Source organism: Eubalaena glacialis, chromosome 2 (genome assembly GCF_028564815.1).
Source record: "Eubalaena glacialis isolate mEubGla1 chromosome 2, mEubGla1.1.hap2.+ XY, whole genome shotgun sequence".
NCBI lineage: Eukaryota > Metazoa > Chordata > Mammalia > Artiodactyla > Balaenidae > Eubalaena > Eubalaena glacialis.
In genome coordinates this window covers 107,805,441-107,824,395 of record NC_083717.1, presented here as the reverse complement: position 1 = coordinate 107,824,395, position 18,955 = coordinate 107,805,441, and the positions used below count along the sequence as shown (strand labels likewise).

General features: G+C 38.7%; 1 protein-coding gene across 4 annotated transcripts in view; it reads right to left on the bottom strand.

The window, feature by feature from the left end:
- TP53BP1 (tumor protein p53 binding protein 1) overlaps nucleotides 1–18,955 on the bottom strand; it is a 75,883-nt gene that overhangs the window by 31,317 nt on the left and 25,611 nt on the right. For 2 of the 4 annotated variants that reach the window (XM_061180387.1, XM_061180388.1), the window contains exons 13-15: nucleotides 11,933–12,052; nucleotides 10,958–11,161; nucleotides 7,685–7,742 (exon numbers count right to left, since the gene is read on the bottom strand). In XM_061180387.1, the coding sequence (XP_061036370.1) occupies nucleotides 7,685–7,742; nucleotides 10,958–11,161; nucleotides 11,933–12,052 (382 nt within the window). Of the gene's footprint in view, nucleotides 1–7,684; nucleotides 7,743–10,957; nucleotides 11,162–11,326; nucleotides 11,408–11,932; nucleotides 12,053–18,955 lie in introns of those variants that run through there. The other 2 variants (XM_061180390.1, XM_061180389.1) reach the window with 2 other exon arrangements.

Here is an 18,955-nt window from a genome sequence, read left to right as displayed (position 1 = left end):
GGCTCGCCCCGCCTCCTCCATACCGCTCCCTCCCCCCGGCCTGACTGAGCCAGAGCCCCCGAATCAGCTGCTCCTTTAACCCCGTTCTGTCTGGGCGGGGAACAGACGCCCTCAGGGGACCTACATGCAGAGGCGGGTCCAAATCCAAAGCTGAACCCCGGGAGCTGTACGAACAAAGAAGAGAAAGGGAAATCTCTCCCAGCAGCCTCAGAAGCAGCGGATTAAAGCTCCACAAACAACTTGATGTGCCTGCATCTGTTGAATACCTGAATAGACAACGAATCATCCCAAATTTAGGAGATGGACTTTGGGAGCAGGATATATTAACTTTTCCCCTTTTCCTTTTTTTTGTGAGTGTAGATGTGTATGCTTCTGGGTGAGATTTTGTCTGTATACCTTTGCTCTCACCGTTAGTCCTAGGGTTAGGTCCGTCCGTTTTTTTTTTTTTTTTTTTTTTGGCTTAAAAAAATTTTTTTTTCCCCTAATAAATGTTTTCTTAATAATTTTTTCCTTATTTTCTATTTTTAAAAAAAATTTTTAATAAGTTTTTTCATATTTTTTATTTTAAAAAATTAAAAAATTTTTTTCTTAATAAATTTTTTCTAAATAATTTTTTTCTTATTTTTAGTATAAAAAATTAATAAATCTATTTTTAAAAATTAAAAAAAAATTTTTTTCTTAATAAATTTACTCTTAATAATTTTTTTTCTTATTTTTTATTATAATTGCTTTATTTTATTTTATTTTATCCTCTTTTTTTCTTTCTTTCCATTTTTTCTCCCTTTTATTCTGAGCCGTGTGGATGAAAGGCTCTTGGTGCTCCAGCCAGGCATCAGGGCTGTGCCTCTGAGGTGGGAGAGCCAACTTCAGGACACTGGTCCACAAGAGACCTCCCAGCTCCACGTAATACCAAACGGCGAAAATCTCTCACAGATCTCCATCTCAACATCAAGACCAAGCTTCACTCAACGATCAGCAAGCTACAGTGCTGGACACCCTATGCCAAACAACTAGCAAGAGAGGAACACAGCCCCATCCATTAACAGAGAGGCTGCCTAAAATCATAATAAGGCCACAGACACCCCAAAACACACCACCAGACGTGGACGGGCCCACCAGAAAGACAAGATCCAGCCTCATCCACCAGAACACAGGCACTAGTTCCCTCCACCAGGAAACCTACACAACCCACTGAACCAACCTTAGCCACTGGGGACAGATACCAAAAACAACGGGAACTACGAACCTGCAGCCTGTGAAAAGGAGACCCCAAACACAGTAAGATAAGCAAAATGAGAAGACAGAAAAACACACAGCAGATGAAGGAGCAGGGTCAAAACACACCAGACCTAACAAATGAAGAGGAAATAGGTAGTCTACCTGAAAAAGAATTCAGAATAATGATAGTAAGGATGATCCAAAATCTTGGAAATAGAATAGACAAAATGCAAGAAACATTTAACAAGGACGTAGAAGAACTAAAGAGGAACCAAGAAACGATGACAAGCACAATAAATGAAATTAAAAATACTCTAGATGGGATCAATAGCAGAATAACTGAGGCAGAAGAACGGATAAGTGACCTGGAAGATAAAATGGTGGAAATAACTACTGCAGACCAGAATAAAGAAAAAAGAATGAAAAGAACTGAGGACAGTCTCAGAGACCTCTGGGACAACATTAAACGCACCAACATTCGAATTATAGGGGTCCCAGAAGAAGAAGAGAAAAAGAAAGGGACTGAGAAAATATTTGAAGAGATTATAGTTGAAAACTTCCCTAATATGGGAAAGGAAATAGTTAATCAAGTCCTGGAAGCACAGAGAGTCCCATACAGGATAAATCCAAGGAGAAACACACCAAGACACATATTAATCAAACTATCAAAAATTAAATATAAAGAAAACATATTAAAAGCAGCAAGGGAAAAACAACAGATAACACACAAGGGCATCCCCATAAGGTTAACAGCTGATCTTTCAGCAGAAACGCTGCAAGCCAGAAGGGAGTGGCAGGATATACTTAAAGTGATGAAGGAGAAAAACCTACAACCAAGATTACTCTACCCAGCAAGGATCTCATTCAGATTTGATGGAGAAATTAAAACCTTTACAGACAAGCAAAAGCTGAGAGAGTTCAGCACCACCAAACCAGCTTTACAAGAAATGCTAAAGGAACTTCTCTAGGCAAGAAACACAAGAGAAGGAAAACACCTACAATAACAAACCCAAAACATTTAAGAAAATGGGAATAGGAACATACATATCGATAATTACCTTAAATGTAAATGGATTAAATGCTCCCACCAAAAGACACAGACTGGTTGAATGGATACAAAAACAAGACCCATATATATGCTGTCTACAAGAGACCCACTTCAGACCTAGAGACACATACAGACTGAAAGTGAGGGGATGGAAAAAGATATTCCATGCAAATGGAAATCAAAAGAAAGCTGGAGTAGCAATTCTCATATCAGACAAAATAGACTTTAAAATAAAGACAATTACAAGAGACAAAGACGGACACTACATAATGATCAAGGGATCGATCCAAGAGGAAGGTATAACAATTGTAAATATTTATGCACCCAACATAGGAGCACCTCAATACATAAGGCAAATACTAACAGCCATAAAAGGGGAAATCGACAGTAACACAATCATAGTAGGGGACTTTAACACCCCACTTTCACCAATGGACAGATCATCCAAAATGAAAATAAATAAGGAAACACAAGCTTTAAATGATACATTAAACAAGATGGACTTAATTGATATTTATAGGACATTCCACCCAAAAACAACAGAATACACATTTTTCTCAAGTGCTCATGGAACATTCTCCAGGATAGATCATATCTTGGGTCACAAATCAAGCCTTGGTAAATTTAAAAAAATTGAAATCGTATCAAGTATCTTTTCCGACCACAACGCTATGAGACTAGATATCAATTACAGGAAAAGATCTGTAAAACATACAAACACATGGAGGCTACACAATACACTACTTAATAACGAAGTGATCACTGAAGAAATCAAAGGGGAAATCAAAAAATACCTAGAAACAAATGACAATGGAGACACGACGATCCAAAACCTATGGGATGCAGCAAAAGCAGTTCTAAGAGGGAAGTTTATAGCAATACAAGCCTACATCAAGAAACAGGAAACATCTCGAATAAACAACCTAACCTTGCACCTAAAGCAATTAGAGAAAGAAGAACAAAAAAACCCCAAAGCTAGCAGAAGGAAAGAAATCATAAAGATCAGATCAGAAATAAATGAAAAAGAAATGAAGGAAACAATAGCAAAAATCAATGAAACTAAAAGCTGGTTCTTTGAGAAGATAAACAAAATTGATAAACCATTAGCCAGACTCATCAAGAGAAAAAAGGAGAAGACTCAAATTAATAGAATTAGAAATGAAAAAGGAGAAGTAACCACTGACACTGCAGAAATACAAACGATCATAAGAGATTACTACAAGCAACTCTATGCTAATAAAATGGACAACCTGGAAGAAATGGACAGATTCTTAGAAATGCACAACCTGCCGAGACTGAACCAGGAAGAAATAGAAAATATGAACAGACCAATCACAAGCACTGAAATTGAAACTGTGATTAAAAATCTTCCAACGCACAAAAGCCCAGGACCAGATGGCTTCACAGGCGAATTCTATCAAACATTTAGAGAAGAGCTAACACCTATCCTTCTCAAACTCTTCCAAAATATTGCAGAGGGAGGAACACTCCCCAACTCATTCTACGAGGCCACCATCACCCTGATACCAAAACCAGGCAAAGATGTCACAAAGAAAGAAAACTACAGGCCAATATCACTGATGAACATAGATGCAAAAATCCTCAACAAAATACTAGCAAACAGAATCCAACAGCACATTAAAAGGATCATACACCATGATCAAGTGGGGTTTATTCCAGGAATGCAAGGATTCTTCAATATACGCAAATCAATCAACGTGATACATCATATTAACAAATTGAAGGAGAAAAACCATATGATCATCTCAATAGATGCAGAGAAAGCTTTCGACAAAATTCAACACCCATTTATGATAAAAGTCCTGCAGAAAGTAGGCATAGAGGGAACTTTCCTCAACATAATAAAGGCCGTATATGACAAACCCACAGCCAACATTGTCCTCAATGGTGAAAAACTGAAACCATTTCCACTAAGATCAGGAACAAGACAAGGTTGTCCACTCTCACCACTATTATTCAACATAGTTTTGGAAGTGTTAGCCACAGCAATCAGAGACGAAAAAGAAATAAAAGGAATCCAAATCGGAAAAGAAGAAGTAAAGCTGTCACTGTTTGCAGATGACATGATACTATACATACAGAATCCTAAAGATGCTACCAGAAAACTACTAGAGCTAATCAATGAATTTGGTAAAGTAGCAGGATACAAAATTAATGCACAGAAATCTCTTGCATTCCTGTATACTAATGATGAAAAATCTGAAAGTGAAATTAAGAAAACACTCCCGTTTACCATTGCAACAAAAAGAATAAAATACCTAGGAATAAACCTACCTAAGGAGACAAAAGACCTGTATGCAGAAAATTATAGGACACTGATGAAAGAAATTAAAGATGATACAAATAGATGGAGAGATATACCATGTTCTTGGATTGGAAGAATAAACATTGTGAAAATGACTCTGCTACCCAAAGCAATCTACAGATTCAATGCAATCCCTATCAAACTACCACTGGCATTTTTCACAGAACTAGAACAAAAAATTTCACAATTTGTATGGAAACACAAAAGACCCCGAATAGCCAAAGCAATCTTGAGAATGAAAAATGGAGCTGGAGGAATCAGGCTCCCTGACTTCAGACTATATTACAAAGCTACAGTAATCAAGACAGTTTGGTACTGGCACAAAAACAGAAATATAGATCAATGGAACAGGATAGAAAGCCCAGAGATAAGCCCACGCACATATGGTCACCTTATCTTTGATAAAGGAGGCAAGCATATACAGTGGAGAAAAGACAGCCTCTTCAATAAGTGGTGCTGGGAAAATTGGACAGGTACATGTAAAAGTATGAAATTAGAACACTCCCTAACACCATACACAAAAATAAACTCAAAATGGATTAAAGACCTAAGTGTAAGGCCAGACACTATCAAACTCTTAGAGGAAAACATAGGCAGAACACTGTATGACATAAGTCACAGCAAGATCCTTTTTGACCCAGGTCCTAGAGAAATGGAAATAAAAACACAAATAAACAAATGGGACCTAATGAAACTTAAAAGCTTTTGCACAGCAAAGGAAACCATAAACAAGATCAAAAGACAACCCTCAGAATGGGAGAAAATATTTGCAAATGAAGCAACGGACAAAGGATTAATCTCCAAGATTTACAAGCAGCTCATGCAGCTCAATAACAAAAAAACAAACAACCCAATCCAAAAATGGGCAGAAGACCTAAAGAGACATTTCTCCAAAGAAGAGATACAGATTGCCAACAGACACATGAAAGAATGCTCAACATCATTAATCATTAGAGAAATGCAAATCAAAACTACAATGAGGTATCATCTCACACCGGTCAGAATGGCCATCATCAAAAAATCTAGAAACAATAAATGCTGGAGAGGGTGTGGAGAAAAGGGAACACTCTTGCACTGTTGGTGGGAATGTAAATTGATACAGCCACTATGGAGAACAGTATGGAGGTTCCTTAAAAAACTAAAAATAGAACTACCATATGACCCAGCAATCCCACTACTGGGCATACACCCTGAGAAAACCATAATTCAGAAAGAGTCATGTACCAAAATATTCATTGCAGCTCTGTTTACAATAGCCAGGACATGGAAGCAACCTAGGTGTCCATCATCGGATGAATGGATAAAGAAGATGTGGCACATATATACAATGGAATATTACTCAGCCATAAAAAGAAATGAAATGGAGGTGTTTGTAATGAGGTGGATGGAGTTAGAGTCTGTCATACAGAGTGAAGTAAGTCAGAAAGAGAAAAACAAATACAGTATGCTAACACATATATATGGAATCTAAGGGGAAAAAAAAAAAAGAGGTCATGAAGAACCTAGTGGCAAGATGGGAATAAAGACACAGACCTACTGGAGAATGGACTTGAGGATATGGGGAGGGGGAGGGGTGAGATGTGACAGGGTGAGAGAGTGTCATGGACATGTATACACTACCAAATGTAAAATAGATAGCTAGTGGGAAGTAGCCGCATAGCACAGGGAGATCAGCTCGGTGCTTTGTGACCACCTGGAGGGGTGGGGTGGGGAGGGTGGGAGGGAGGGAGATGCAGGAGGGAGGAGATATGGCAACATGTGTATATGTGTAGCTGATTCACTTTGTTGTAGAGCAGAAACTAGCACACCATTGTAGAGCAATTATACTTCAATAAAGATGTTTAAAAAAAAAAAAAAAAAAAAGATTCTTAAAATCTAGATTCTCATATATAAAATTTGCTTCACAACAATACCAGTGAATCTCATTCCATGATCCACCAATCCAACCCTCTGCCTCAAGTTTTTTCCCTATTTTTCCATCCCTACATTCCACCCAAAGGGTCCAGGATCTTCAGCAGCACATTCTGTTCTCTCTTAACAAGCACATGTACAGACTAATAACAAGTTGTGTCGGGTACACAATTCTGTTAAAACCAAAGAGATTTCTTCAACACATCATTAAAGAGTCTTCAACTGAATAAGGATTCAAAGGTACTTATCTTTCAGATTAAATATGCAAAAACCCAGAAAACAACTAATCTCTCTAGACACAGCTTGGCACAAATCAAAGGATTCAGATGGGTCAGAAACTTCCAACTAAGGATCAAATTTAGTCCACAGACAAGCAGGAAATTTTATTTTTAAAAATCCTGATTTCTCTTTAAAAATTTAAAGATTTGGCAACAGTAGGTGTGCATGGTAATGATCGGCTGGAGATGAACAAGGGCTACCCCCCCTTTTAAATGGGACACACGTTCAGCTGGCCATCATCGTCAACATTTCACGCTCTTGCACCTAGCCTGCTTTACTTACTTATAGTACCTGTCTAGCCTGATTTTAGAATCCTCACTTATATTTCAACAACCACTGGTAGTATTTTCATACTGGATGACTCACGCCAGAAACCAATGAAACAATTCTATTCTCACGGCCACCAGATGGCAAAGCTTACCACCAGAACCTCAGGATGGGGTCATACTCATCCTCAAAGCATTACAGCATTCATGACAAAGCAAAAATAACACTTCAAGACTGTAGCTAATTTGGCAGGCAGAAGAGAAAATGGCCTGAGGCTATGGGTGGCGGGGGAGCAGACCGTAAAAGGAAAAAGGTCTAAGGCTCTCTCTTGTTAACCCTGTTTCCTCACCAATAGCAAAAACAATCTCAATCTCACCCACAGCAAAAGAAAAAAGGGCACTCCCACATGAACAAAAGGGAGAAAGGGAAACACCATTAAATATCTTATTCTAAGTATAGCAAAAGCTTTATTAAAGTATTAATAAGAAAGCCTAGGGTTACATTCAACACATTGCTAAATCCTTTATGCTTAAGTTTCATTTTAAGTTTTTTGCCTCTCTTGATAAATTATCTTCCCCTCATTACCAGTGGCTTTGTATATTAAACTCCTCTAAATAGCAACCAGCTCTGGTTACCTGGCAACAGCCTCAGCAACAGCAGTAGATCCATTTTTTCTTTCACCAGTTGCTGGCTCTGAATAAAAACAAAAGCAAGGAAAGAAAGGAAAGAGAAACAGAACTCAGTATCACACCTTAAAACCTTCTCTTAAAAACCTGCTCAACCCCAATGATACTCTAAAATAATGCTTGGATTTCAGAAGCTTCTGAAGGCCTCCTTTCACTATGACATAAAAAAGTAATAATAAAAATGAAAAATAAAAACCTGCTTTACTAGTATTTGCAACAAATAATAAAAAGGAAATGGGTAAGAATAATAAGTGAACATGAAAAGACTTATCATTTAATGATATGTCTTTCTCACTTCTACCGATTTTCTTTCAAACTTCCTACAGAAGACTAATCAGTTTCTCCAGAAATACAATATAATGAATTACTAAGCAGTAACATTTAAAAATGAAAATGAAACTTCTGAATCTCAAGTCATCTCTTCTCATACAAGTAAAAAAATCATGCAGTAAAAAAACAAAATTAATAAACAAAAAAATTTTAATTTAAAAATTTCAAAACAAATTTAAAAGAAAAACACTTCTAAAAAAGTTTATAAATCTGAAACTAACACAACATTGTAAATCAACTACACTTCAATAAAATTTTTTTAAAAAGGAAAAACTTTAATAAAATCAATTATGGAGGAAAACGTCTCAGGTTCATGCACAAATTTTAAATAGTGTACAGTTTTAAAAGAACCCATACATAGAAGGTACTCAAGTTCTTCCCAAAGTGCTTTTGGGATAGATATTTGAAACATAAAACACATTTTCAAGAAAGAATCTGTAGCAAAAATTAAAGGTCATACTGAAAAGAATCCCATAGTCTCAAAGCAATGTCACTAATGCCAAGGGATTAAAATTTGTTCATTTACAATTCATTCCAGCCTTAGAGAAAATAACAAATATTTTTAAACATTTCTAAAATAAGTCATAACCCAACATAATCTGAATAGTCCATCAAGGAGGCAGCTGAAGTTTGGTGGTTAGAGCACTGGCTCTGATACAGAAACCTGGCTCAGGCCCTGGCTCTAGCACTTAGCCGTCCAACCTGGGGGTATACTTCATCTTCTGAGTCAGTTTCCTCATCTATAAAATAGGGATAAAAAAGGACCAACACGGGAATTCCCTGGCAGTCCAGGTGGTTAAGACTCTGCATTGCACTTTCACTGCTGTGGGCCTGGGGTTCAATCCCTGGTCTGGAAACTAAGATCCCACAAGCTGCAAGACCAACCCTCATAGGTTTGTTGTGAGGATAAAATGAGGAAAACTGTGAGTATGGTGCCTGATTATCAGGAAAGGTAGGAAAATTTACCAATATGGTCATCTTTAACATTTAGCTCCATTTAAGGTCTTCCCAATTGTAATTTCAAATCTAAAGATTCAAAGCTACCATGTACTCTCTCGATAAGTCCTACTTGATTTCAGAGAAGATGACAATAAGGATGGAAACATGTAATACTTTATTTCTACTGAGGTTCTAATTTTCAAATCAATAAGCACTGAGAAACAGAATAGCACTATAATTCAGAACCAGACTTCTGGTTCTTGGAACTACTTTGGATTCAGGCTACTTTATTTACTAGCTGTGTGACTCTAGGGAACATGCCCAACCTCTCTGTGCCTCAGTTTCCTTAGCTGTAAAATGAGAATAACAATAGGATCTACTTTACAGGTTTGTTATGAGGTTTAATGAGCTGCACATGTATGGAATATATGCCTGGCATATAGTAAGAACTCAAAATATATTAGCTAAAATTTCTTTTCTTTGGTCTCAGAGAATGAGAAATCCTTATTCAAGTCCACTCACTCTATCTGTGGTCTTTGAAAGCTCCCCTTCCATCTCTCTCTCAGGGGTCTCATTTTTAACCCATCTCTCTTTTGGAGATTTCCTTTCAATCTATAAACCTGCTCAGGTATCCCTCAGCCTAAAAATGAAAGAAAAAAAAAAAAAAACTCCTTCAGTCCTGTATTTCTAACTTGCCGTATTTTTTCTTCCTTTCTCACATAAACTTCTCAAAAGTAGAATACATTTGCTGCCTCTTCTCCTCCCCTTCACTCCTCAATTACCTTCAGTATAGCTCCTACCCAAACCACTACACTGAAATAATTCTTGCTAGAGTCACCAAACGGATCCTAATTGCCAAGTCCAGTGTACATTTTCAGATATATCTTACTAGACCTCACTTCTGCACATGACATTGTTGTCTTCTTTTAACTCTCCTTCCCTTAGGCTTCCATAGCGTTATACTCTCCTAGTCCTCTTCTCGGAATATTCCTTTGCAATCTCCTTTATAAAACTTCTTCCTCTTCTAACGCCATTAAACCACTTTTACAAACTACCTAATGGAAGAATTATAAGCTTTAGAGTCAGATGGATCTGATTCACACTCCAGCTCCACCTCTTACTAATTACTGTAATCTCAGGTTTAAAATCTCTCTTAGTCTCAGTTTTCTCATCAATAAAATGGAAATAAGGATATCTACTTCAGAGTGCTATCATGAAAACAAAATGTAGATGTAAAGTCATTCTATATTTTTTCCTCTCTCTTGCTTCCATATTTAACTGGTCCCAAGGTCCTCTCTATTCTACTATTCATCTCTCAAATTCACCCCCTCATCTCCATCCCCACTACTAATGACCCCACTTCCTGGTTAAAAACTGCATTTGCCAGGCAGCAGAATAGAAAATGGGCAAGGAAAGGAATGATGAACAAAGGCACAAATTTTTCAAACATTCAGCTGATCCTTCAAAGAAAGCAAATCTGATATTACTCCCCTGCCTAAAATTCTTCAGCTGTTCAGCATGATGTAAAAAGCCTTTCAGAATCTAGTCCCGACTTCGCAGCCATTCCCTCGTACCTTCTCTGTATTCTAGCCATACCAAACAACTTGCAATTAATGCGGGAAATAGCTAACATAAACCTACAATGTGAATCCACAATCCTAAATTTTCTACCCACTTCTGAACTCCTTCTGGTTATGAAAACCAATTAGTTTATATAGACACAAGTTTAATACAGAGATACAAGCAGTACCGCAGAGGTTACAAAACGGAACATCTGCAGTAACATTAACAGTGACTAGCCGAAAACAAAGAATTAAATTCATGAGAATAAGACTTTACAAATACATTTATAATTATAAAAGTATCATTATTAAAACTAGAAGAAAGATAATTAATACTTCCAGAAGATCTGGAGCTACTAGTTACCCAAGATTAACACAAAATAAAACTTACTTTCCAGACTAAACTGCAAAGACTCTTCACTCGCCTCAGTCTCAGGACTGACCAATTTCATTCTCAGACACAATTGATCACCCATTTCTGGGGCAGCCCCAGAATCTCCTTTTTCATTCCCAAGCATGGGGTCGTTGGTCTCCACCATGCTTTCAGACATGACATCACTGGTTGCTATGGTGCTTTCGGGATAGTTGCTAATACCTGAAAGAAGGGAGGCAGGGGGAAGGAAGGAAGAAAGAAGACTAAAATACAAATATGAAAAATAACAATTCAAGGTCATCAATTTGCCTGTTTGGCTCCATAGCTCTGCAGGATTGAAGAGGATTCCTAGGATAGATCCTGTCACAAGTATCAACAACTACGCACTAGTATTGACACCTGGTCTTAAGAAGAGCAACAGGATTCAGTTCCACTTCTGCATCTGGACAAAGGATGCTGCATGAGCCCTCAGCCAACCCACATCTGCCAGCATCAAGCATAGGTAGCAGGAGACTCCAGACGGCATGATTGTTACCTCCCAGCACTGACTAGAGAAAACAAATAGGTTAATGTAGAAGACTACCAGCTGCTTCAGGGAAGGAGGATCTAAATTTTCTTCCCCTGTCAAGCAGCAGACTGATTAGCCAAGGTCCTGAATAAATAGTACTTCTACCCTACCTGCTGTCTCTTCCTCATACAACAGCTCTATATCATTGCTTAGCACTCAGAGTCTATGGCCTTGCAAGTAATAGAATAAAATCTTTATAAATATTCTTTCTTCCTTCCTTCCATCCTTTCTTTCCTTCCTCTCATCACTGCTCAACATCTCCTGGGAGTAAACTCATGGAATCAGACACCACAACCTTATTCTTCCTAAGACAAAAATCAATCTTATCAGGCAGGCCCAACTCCTCAGATATAAAAGAATCACTGGCATAAAGGATGATATCTCAGAAATTCTGCTTTAAACATCATTACATTTTAATCACTCACCAATAGGAGTACTGTGTCTCTTGGGCTCCAATTTTAGGTGCCCAATAAGAGGCGGAGTTGCACCAGTCAATGGTGGAATAATATCACCTTCTTTAGGCAAAGTAAAATGAAATGGAGTTTCTGGAGAAAACAAAACAAAACAATGATAAACAAAAAGGAAACCAAAACAGAAGTATAAAAAAAGCAAAAGTGAGGAGAACTGCAAGAAATATCTCAATTATTCTTTTCCTTTGCTCCCAAATTCTGCCTCATTCCCAAGCCCCCTCACCAGGCCTCTCAACCAATTTCCTACTATTTTCTCTGCTCTCTGTACAACCATCAACAGGACTGACACAAAGTAGACAACCAGGGGCCAGGCAAACAGAGGAAGCCCAAAAGTTTGGAGGCCTGAGGAACATGGGGTCAAAAGGAACAGAGAAACATCTGAGCCCCAAGACAGTAAGTACATATGGGGATACTCAGTGATACAAAGTTGGATAGTTTCAAATCTAGATGTTTTAATTTTGTGTAATGCTAACCCAAGGAGCTAATTTATAAGCTTTAGCAATCTGTAGGATTCTCTATGTTAAAATCTGATGTTAATACTTAAAATTTACAATCTACTCAAAGAGGTGACAAAGGATTTCATGGGCTAAAGCAGGGGTCCCCAACCACCGGGCTGCTAGGAACTGGGCCGCACAGCAGGAGGTGAGCGGCGGGTGAGCGAGCGAGGCTTCATCTGCCGCTCCCCATCGCCTGCATTACTGCCTGAACCATCCCCCCGCCTTCCGCCCCACCCCCCACCCCATCTGTGGAAAAACTGTCTTCCACGAAACTGGTCCCTGGTGCCAAAAAGGCTGGGGACCGCTGGGCTAAAGGACTTCAAAATACTCATTGGTTCTAACAGAAATCTTTGGGTTTCACAGTTCAGCAGTACTGACCAGCATTTCACTCTAGGCCATAGCGGTAGTGTTCATATCTAAATCTCTGTGCAATGGTAAATCTCACATATATGAGCATCCCCATTGTACACATTTTGGTTAGTCATTATTAAATTAAACATTTGTCAAGAGACAAAACTTTACTTTTTAACTAGGTCTCAGTTCCAATTTCTAATCAGAATTAGCAAATTGCCAAAATCACATTTTCTGATTTCCTAATTATCTCTTTCAATAAAACGACTAAGTTTGGGAGAATAAAAGAATTACGCCAGATTGCTGTTCTTAAACCTGACATATGAAAATTTGTACTTACTTTCCTGGAATGGCTCAAAATAACTATAATCTGGCATACCAGTCACTATTCCTTGTGAAAACAGTTTGTCTAATGTGCTTCCCAACATCATCAAGCAATTCTCCAATTCCCAGCAGACACTTAGCGGGTGTCCTACGAAGTTAACTCAATTCTGACACTATCTACACAGAGGTAGCATCAGATCCCACAAGTTAAAGGCTCAGTCCCGCAAGACTGCCCTCACTTAAGACATCAGTCGAAGTCCGGGCTGTTACCTGTGCTTCTGACCACCTGGCTCTACACTGCAGGTTCCCATGATGACACTTTCCTCACATTCCATTAATTAGCTAGAGCTACTTATAGTACTCAGAGAAACATTTACTTACGTTTACCAGTTTATTATAAAGGACACAGGTGAACAGCTAGATGAAGAGGTACATAGGGTGAGGTCCGGAGGGTTCTGATAGCAGGAACTTCTGTCTCCCGTAGAACTGGGATTAGATACCCTTCTGGCTCATTTATCAACCAGGAAACATCAAATTTTGTTGTTCAAGAGTTTTTATAGAGCTTTAATCTCCACCCCTCCCCACAGAGGATGTTGGTGGGTGGGGCCGAAAGTTCCAACCCTCTAATCACTTTGTCTTTCCGGTGAACAGCCCCATCCCTGAGGCTATGTAGGGAAGATCCCACCCTAAATCACCTCAATAGCATTACTCAGGTGTGACAGAAAGGGCTTAAGCTATTCCTATCACTTAGGAAATTACAAGGGTTTTAGGAGCTCAGTGCCAGGAACTGGATGAAAACCAAATATATTTCTTATTATACCACACTTTTCTTCTTTCATCTCTTCCCATTCCACTTCCACCCTTTATTATCTTTAATATCAAGCACACCTTGATATTTTTTCTTCAAAATCACAAAACAACAACAAAAAACATCTCTTACATTTACATGAAAGAAAATGAATTAGCAACTTGAAGGGATGAAAAGAGAAAATGAATGGACTTTAGAAATAAAGGATGAAAAGTACACATGCGCTGCTAAAGAAACTGTGAAAAGCAGAAGTGGAGAATCTCAACGTCATTATCTAAATGGCAAAGAATTCCACCATAGTTATAGCAAAAAGAAATGGGTTGGTAGGTAAGCATTCATTCTCTGGCAACTCCTTAAAAAGCAAGTCCTTTAAGTTAATAAAGAACTTAAAAAATATACAGAAACTAAAAAAAAAAAAAAAAAAAAAAACCACCTCACAAAGCATCATACGTTCTAAAGATATATTTTACAGAATTTTCATTCCTGGAACAACCACCTATTCTGCTCTCTTGACAGGAACCATCCCTCACATTATGATCGACCATTCAGACTTTTGAAAATCTGTATAAAATCTCTAAGTACATCCTTCTACGTGACAAACCATAATACGCAAATGTAATATGCAAGCATTAACTACAGAAGATTATTTATGAAAAGTTATCTTAGCACCAGTGATCTAACACATCACTAAAACCTAATGGAAAATTGGCTCTTATACAGGCAGCAATGCCACTACCCTTATCTGGTCTTCAATGCCTCATTCCTGGATTATTACAACAGCCTATCAATTACTTTGTCTGCCTGAAGGCTCCCCCTTTCCCCAACCCACAATTCTTTCTGCATAGCAACCAAAGCAACCTTCCTGTAAAACATGACTTAGATAGACAACAGTATTTAGATGTAATGAAATTATAAAAATCTTCAATAATATAGAATATTAGGTCATTCAGACAGTTCTTTACCATAACTCAACAGAATCAGAGAAACTATATCATACAGTTTTATAGTAGGAAAAGCATAGACTTGGGAATCAGGAGACCTAAGTTCTAGATACTTCAATCATTAACTAGCCACATGACTTTAGGAAGAAGAGACTGAACCCAATACCGGCTAACCTCCTTTTCAGCTCTAACATTTCTCATTCTGAAGAGGAAAACACAAATTCATGAATATAAAGCCTAATGAACAGGGGGAATTTTGAGATTAAAAAAAGTACTACTAATAATCACTCCTAAACAAGAAGTATAAACTAGGATTGTTCCAGGAACACGGAAGGGCATGATCACACCCATACCTGGTCCAAAACTTCAAGGTTTTCACTAGAAGATAAATTCCTAACTCTTCAGTGAGCATTCAATTAACTAGTAGTAGTCATTCTACTCTTTCTTTAATTATTCATGTTATAAAGCCTCTATTCAATGTCTTCCAAATTCTTTCCTATTTCTCTGCTTTTGTTCACTCATCTGAAAGACACATTAAACCTAGCCAAATTATTGCCAAATCATCACCAAATCTTGCAAAATAATATTCTGTCCTTTTAAATTTACTGGAATTTTCCACATATTTAATTCTTTCTCTAACATTTAACATGCCTACATTATTTTTTTTTTTTTAATTAATTAATTAATTTATTTATTTTTGGCTGTCTTCGTTTCTGTGCGAGGGCCTTCTCTAGTTGTGGCAAGCGGGGGCCACTCTTCATCGCGGTGCGCGGGCCTCTCTTGTTGCGGAGCACAAGCTCCAGACGCGCAGGCTCAGTAGTTGTGGCTCATGGGCCTAGTTGCTCCGCGGCATGTGGGATCTTCCCAGACCAGGGCTCGAACCCGTGTCCCCTGCATTGGCAGGCAGACTCTCAACCACTGCGCCACCAGGGAAGCCCCGCCTACATTATTTAAATTACCAAGTCCCTTCTTGCTTTCCCAGATTATCATGGGCCATCCTGTTGTACGCCAACATACCAACCCATGAAGAAAGACATGAATGAACAAAAGGAAACTTAACACCAATCGTCAAACCATCTGAGTGGAGAGTTTGTCCTTATTACCAAGGACTTTTAGTGAATTCATTAGTCCATGTTTAAAACCCTCAATGCCAGGAAGGTCTCTCTTACTTCTAACTTTGTTACAGTCTTAAAGCCCTTTTTTTCTTCTTTTGTTCTCAAGAGAACTGGTCAGTTCTTAGAATTGATTAAAAGCTATCTAATTAAAAATATGAGGGACTTCCCTGATAGCGCAGTGGTTAGAAATCCGCCTGCCAATGCAGGGGACACGGGTTTGATCCCTGGTCCGGGAAGATCCCACAGGTGAGGAGCAGCTGAGCCCGTGCACCACAACTACTGAGCCTGCGCTCTAGAGCCCATGTGCCGCATATACTGAAGCCCACGTGCTGCAACTACTGAAGCCTGCACGCCTAGAGCCCACGAGCCACAACTACTGAAGCCTGCGCACCCTAGAGCCCGCGTGTCACAACTACTGAGCCTGCGTGCTGCAACTACTGAAGCCCACGCGCCTAGAGCCCATGCTCCACAACAAGAGAAGCCACCACAATGAGAAGCCCACGCACCGCAACGAACAGTAGCCCCGGCTCGCCACAACTAGAGAAAGCCCACGTGCAGCAACGAAGACCCAACACAGCCAAAAATAAAAAATAAATAAAATAAAGACTTATTGAACTTGCTACGGTTTTTCACATCATCAAGCCAACACAAATTTATTCTATATTGAATAAGGATGGGATTTGTGGATGAAGAAAGTTACCTGCCAGATCAGTAAACAAAGGATGTTGTGGCCATCAAACCATCAGCCACTACAGCTGCCCAACAACGGCAAGCCCTGAAGGAACTCAGGATGGAGACAAACAGGCTGCCCACCACCAGGCCATCAGCCAGCCACTGCAGCTGCTCCAAACGGTGCACCCTGAGGGGATTCAGGATGGCAAAGAACAGGATACTGGCCCTAGATAGTTTCGGTGCATATCAAAGGAATGATTTCAATGAGCTCAGACTATTGCATCTTCCTATACTTAGAAAAGAGCTAAATTCATTAACTTGAGATGTCTGTTTTTCTTTAATTAACAATCATCTTTTGCTGTTTCAACTACCTGGTTTTTGTTGCAAAAACTCCTCTATATCCTGGCTCCTCCCTTACCTCTTGGGAGCAGTTCCTGAGAGCTATCTGAGAGGCTGACTCCCAGGCTTAAGTCCTCAGTTTTGCCCTCTGAATAAAACATAATTCTCAACTTCTATTTTTTTTAATATATATTTATTTATTTATTTGGCTGCGCTGGGTCTTAGTTGCAGCATGCAGGATCTTTTAGTGGTGGCATGCGAACCGTTAGTTGCAGCATGTGGAATCTAGTTCCCTGACCAGGGATCGAACCCAGGCCCCCTGCATTGGGAGCATGGAGTCTCAGCCACTGGACCACCAGGGAAGTCCCCAGTTCTCAATTTCTAGGTTGTGTATTTTTTTTTCAGTTGACAGTTTCCAAGTACCATCTTTCTAAATTTGCTTTTCTCAAATTTCAAGAGGAGGTCGCCACAGACAGATGTCTGAAAAGGCCTCCAAACTATTAACAGTGACAAGTTATCTATGAATGTAAGCATTTAGAGTGATTCTCTCCTTTTTTCCCTCCACTCCCTCTCACTCCTTTCCTGTATCATTTGAACATTTTTCATAATTAGTCTCTCTAAACGTTTAGCAACTAAACAAGTATATTTTAAGCATAGAGTAATTTCTTTCTGTTCTAGCAATGCTTTTCTGAATGATTTATTTTACTTTAGACTAATTCTCTAATAGTCCAACTACTGCTTTTAGTTTGCTCAAGAACTAAAACCTTGAAGTAAGCAGAAAATAACTTACTAGTATTCTCAATAATTTAAATATTAGTAAGAAAAGTTTTACTATGGCAGTGTCTACTACAAAAAAGAGTTGGCCTTGCCAATTAATAGTGTAAACAAGAATTCATGGAGAATACTATTAACATAATGGAATTAATAGTAATAAAACCAATGTTTTAGAAGCTTCTTTTATATATAAGTGCTAAGATAATTTAAAAGTACTCCTAAGTAACCGTATTAAAACAATTTACAGGCCCTGATACTTTCTCAGCCTAAGTCAATAACAGCATTTAGATACAATGAAATTATAAAAATATTCAGTAATATAGAATATTAGGTCATTCAGATATAATTTACCATAACTCATCAGAATCAGAGAAACTATATCATACAGTTTTATAGGAGGAAAAAGCATAGACTTGGGAATCAGGAGACCTAGGTTCTAGTTCCACTTCAATCATTAACTAGCCACATGATTTTAGGAAGAGACTGAACCCAATACCGGCTAACCTCCTTTTCAGCTCTAACATTTCTCATTCTGAAGAGGAAAAAAAAAATCCATGAATATAAAGCCTAATGAACAGGGGCAATTTTGATATTAAAAAAAGTACTACTAATAATCACTCCTAAACAAGAAGTATAAACTGGACTGTTCCAGGAACGCCGAAAGGTATCATCACCCATACTAATAGCTATGGTGTTACCTAAATACTGTTTCTCATTTCCATATCCTTAGAAGCTTGTTTTCTTAAGTCTGTATTTTGTTTTTATTCTTTGGTTTTTGGAGTTTGCTTTATTTGTTTATTTATTGATTGATTTATGGCTGCATTGGGTCTTTGTTGCCATGCACGGGCTTTCTCTAGTTGCAGCGAATGAGGGCTACTCTTCATTGCGGTGTGTGGGCTTCCCATTGCCATGGCTTCTCTTGTTGCGGAGCATGGGCTCTAGGTGCACGGGCTTCAGTAGTTGTGGCTCGCAGGCTCTAGAGCGCAGGCTCAGTAGTTGTGGCACACGGGCTTAGTTGTTCTGCAGTATGTGGGATCTTCCTGGATCAGGGCTCAAACCCGTGTCCCCTGCATTGGCAGGCGGATTCTTAACCACTGTGCCACCAGGGAAGTCCCTGTTTTGTTTTTAAATTATACTAACTTTGGACATTCAGAAAC